Source organism: Lethenteron reissneri, unplaced genomic scaffold (assembly GCF_015708825.2).
Source record: "Lethenteron reissneri isolate LAM-NWPU_2019-01 unplaced genomic scaffold, ASM1570882v1 scaffold_1413, whole genome shotgun sequence".
Lineage (NCBI taxonomy): Eukaryota > Metazoa > Chordata > Hyperoartia > Petromyzontiformes > Petromyzontidae > Lethenteron > Lethenteron reissneri.
Window position 1 is genome coordinate 26712 of NW_026891128.1, and position 3599 is coordinate 30310.

At 55.6% G+C, this 3599-nt stretch overlaps 1 protein-coding gene across 1 annotated transcript; it reads left to right on the plus strand.

The window, feature by feature from the left end:
• Positions 1 to 1105: 1105 nt before the first annotated feature.
• LOC133362256 (zinc finger protein 239-like) lies at positions 1106 to 3343 on the plus strand (the record flags this gene model as incomplete). Its single annotated transcript, XM_061581179.1, has 5 exons — positions 1106 to 1125; positions 1463 to 1545; positions 2576 to 2733; positions 2859 to 2984; positions 3109 to 3343. Coding segments are annotated over exons 1-5 (622 nt in total), but the record flags the coding sequence as incomplete, so codon positions are not given.
• Between the last annotated feature and the right edge of the window lie 256 nt (positions 3344 to 3599).

Below are 3599 nucleotides of genomic sequence, written 5' to 3' on the forward strand. Positions count from 1 at the left end.
AGGAAACGATGGACCAGTTCAGTGACAAGGTGGGAACTTCACCAGAATCACGACCATCATCATCACCACCACCATCATCATCATCATCACCACCATCATCATCACCACCATCATGACCATCACCATCATCATCACCACCATCATGACCATCACCACCACCATCACCACCATCATGACCATCATCATCACTATCACCATCACCACCATCACCACCACCACTACCATCATCACCACCACCACCATCACCACCACCACCATCATCACCATTACCATCATCACCATCACTACCACCATCACCACCACCACTACCATCATCACCATCACCATCACCACCATCATCACCACCACCATCATCACCACCACTACCATCACCACCACCACTACCACCACCACCACTACCACCACCACTACCATCACCACCATCATCACCATCACCACCATCATCACCACCATCACCACCATCATCACCACCACCACTACCATCACCACTACCACCACCACCACCACTACCACCACCACCCACCACCATCATCACCACCACCACTACCATCATCACCACCACCACTACCACCACCACTACCATCACCACTACCACCACCACCACCATCATCACCATCATCACCACCATCACCACCACCACCACCACCATTACCACTGTAGTAAGCTGCAAGAGGCTTGGACGACGGGGTTGGAGGCACACTTATTTATTACACCAACTTGTGTACAGTAACGGGTACACCCAGCACTTGAAGCGGTATCGTCCCCTTCACTCGTCTAACAGGGAGACACAACATCTAACCCCACTAATCTACGCCCGAGTCCTCCACTACGGAGCTAGGGGAGGCTACCTATCCCAGCCCTGGTCAAGCTGGGATCCCGGCACCCTGAGTCTCCAGACCGGCTCTTACAAGAACGTCAGTCTGGGCTCTCGGGGCCACGCCACCGGCTTGCCCTGGTCGGCCCTGACAAGGACAGCGAGCCAGGGGAGCTCCGGGGCCTATTCTAGCTGGTCTTTACTCTTCGCTGGTTAAGCTAATACTCGACCTCGAGCCCTCCGGCTCACCACCTTTTATAGCGCTCGGCCCCCGGGAGGGGCCCGTGGGGGATGCAGGTGCAGACGTTGGTGTGAGCACCTCCTCTGTGTACGGCCCTAACCACGCCCCTTGTGTTTGTTAGCCATCCGTGCCCATACATCTACACAATTACACCTCTACACTATTATAGAGTTTGGATAGCTACTACTACAGCCGGTGGATAAACTATACACTACACTATACACTCCACAGTAGTGCCGTACTGCGTAATGAATTGGCACGGTCTGTTCCTGTTGTTCTAAACCTTACTAAATGGCTGTGTCGGGTGGTGGCGGGTTTAACGACGGCGCAACATTTATATATTATTATTTATCTATTTGGTTGTCTACGTTCATTGTCGTTGTTTTTCTTTGCATTCCCCCCGCCAGATTCGTCAAGCAAGAAATGGACGATAATGCAGCGCTTGGGAAGCGGCCAGACTCTACGGAGATCCTGCAAGACATCGATGCTGGTGAGCACGGTGGCACCACGGTGGATAGCAGACGTTGACTACCTCGCCTGGTCTACAGGAGGTCGTGGGTTCGATCTTCTCTCATCATCATCACGGTGGCTATGAGACGTTGACTACCTCGCCTGGTCTACAGGAGGTCGTGGGTTCGATCTCTTTCTCATCATCATCACGGTGGCTATGAGATGTTGACTACCTCGCCTGGTCTACAGGAGGTCGTGGGTTCGATCTCTCTCTCATCACGGTGGCTATGAGACGTTGACCACCTCGCCTGGTCTACAGGAGGTCGTGGGTTCGATCTCTCTCTCATCATCATCACGGTGGCTATGAGATGTTGACTACCTCGCCTGGTCTACAGGAGGTCGTGGGTTCGATCTCTCTCATCATCATCACAGTGGCTATGAGATGTTGACCACCTCGCCTGGGATACAGGAGGTCGTGGGTTCGATCTCTCTCTCATCATCATCACGGTGGCTATGAGATGTTGACTACCTCGCCTGGTATACAGGACGTCGTGGGTTCGATCTCTTCTCATCATCATCACGGTGGCTATGAGATGTTGACTACCTCGCCTGGGATACAGGAGGTCGTGGGTTCGATCTCTCATCATCACGGTGGCTATGAGATGTTGACTACCTCGCCTGGTATACAGGAGGTCGTGGGTTCGATCTCTCTCTCATCATCATCACGGTGGCTATGAGATGTTGACTACCTCGCCTGGTATACAGGACGTCGTGGGTTCGATCTCTTCTCATCATCATCACGGTGGCTATGAGATGTTGACTACCTCACCTGGGATACAGGAGGTCGTGGGTTCGATCTCTCATCATCATCACGGTGGCTATGAGATGTTGACTACCTCGCCTGGTATACAGGACGTCGTGGGTTCGATCTCTCTCTCATCATCACGGTGGCTATGAGACGTTGACTACCTCGCCTGGTATACAGCAGGTCCTGGGTTCGATCCCGACCCTGACGCCTGTTGTACAATGCTCCCACCACACCGTCCTCCCGCCCGTCCGTACCTTTGCAGCAGACAAGAAGACTGCAAGCGCCGCCGGCGACAAGCGGCACGCGTGCGGGCAGTGCGGCGAGCGCTTTCCCCACTTCGAGACGCACACGGGCGAGAAGCAGTACGTGTGCGCCGTGTGCGGCAAGGGCTTTGCGCACGACTTCAACTTGAACCTGCGAGTGAGGTCGCACACAGACGAGAGGCCGTACGTTTGCGAGGAGTACGGGAAGGGCTCGCGCAGGCCTGCAACTTGAACCTGCGAGTGAGGTCGCACACGGACGAGAGGCCGTACGTTTGCGAGGAGTACGGGAAGGGCTCCGCGCAGGCCTGCAACTTGAACCTGCGAGTGAGGTCGCACACGGACGAGAGGCCGTACGTTTGCGAGGAGTACGGGAAGGGCTCCGCGCAGGCCTGCAACTTGAACCTGCGAGTGAGGTCGCACACGGACGAGAGGCCGTACGTTTGCGAGGAGTACGGGAAGGGCTCCGCAGGCCTGCAACTTGAACCTGCGAGTGAGGTCGCACACGGACGAGAGGCCGTACGTTTGCGAGGAGTACGGGAAGGGCTCCGCGCAGGCCTGCAACTTGAACCTGCGAGTGAGGTCGCACACGGACGAGAGGCCGTACGTTTGTGAGGATTGCGGGAAGAGTTTTCCCGGCTGCTCCGACATGAAGAGGCACGCCAGGACGCACGCGGGCGAGAGAACGTACGTGTGCGACGAGTGCGGGCAGGGGTTCACGCAGGTGGACAGCTTGCACGTGCACGCAAGGAAGCACACGGGGAGAGGCCGTACGTGTGCGCAGTGTGCGGCAAGGGGTTTGCTTTGCGTCGCCACCTTCAGCGGCACTCGGTGACTCACGGGGAGTGAGTCTAGCTAGGGAGGGGTCTAACCGAATACGTTTGGTGGTGCACACTGGGAGGCACGCACGCGGCCGTGAGAGGCTGTGAGCTCGGGGGGGCGTCGGGAATTATTTCAAGAAACAAATCTACACTACTATACACTACACTACTACACTACACTACTATACACTATACACTGCACTAC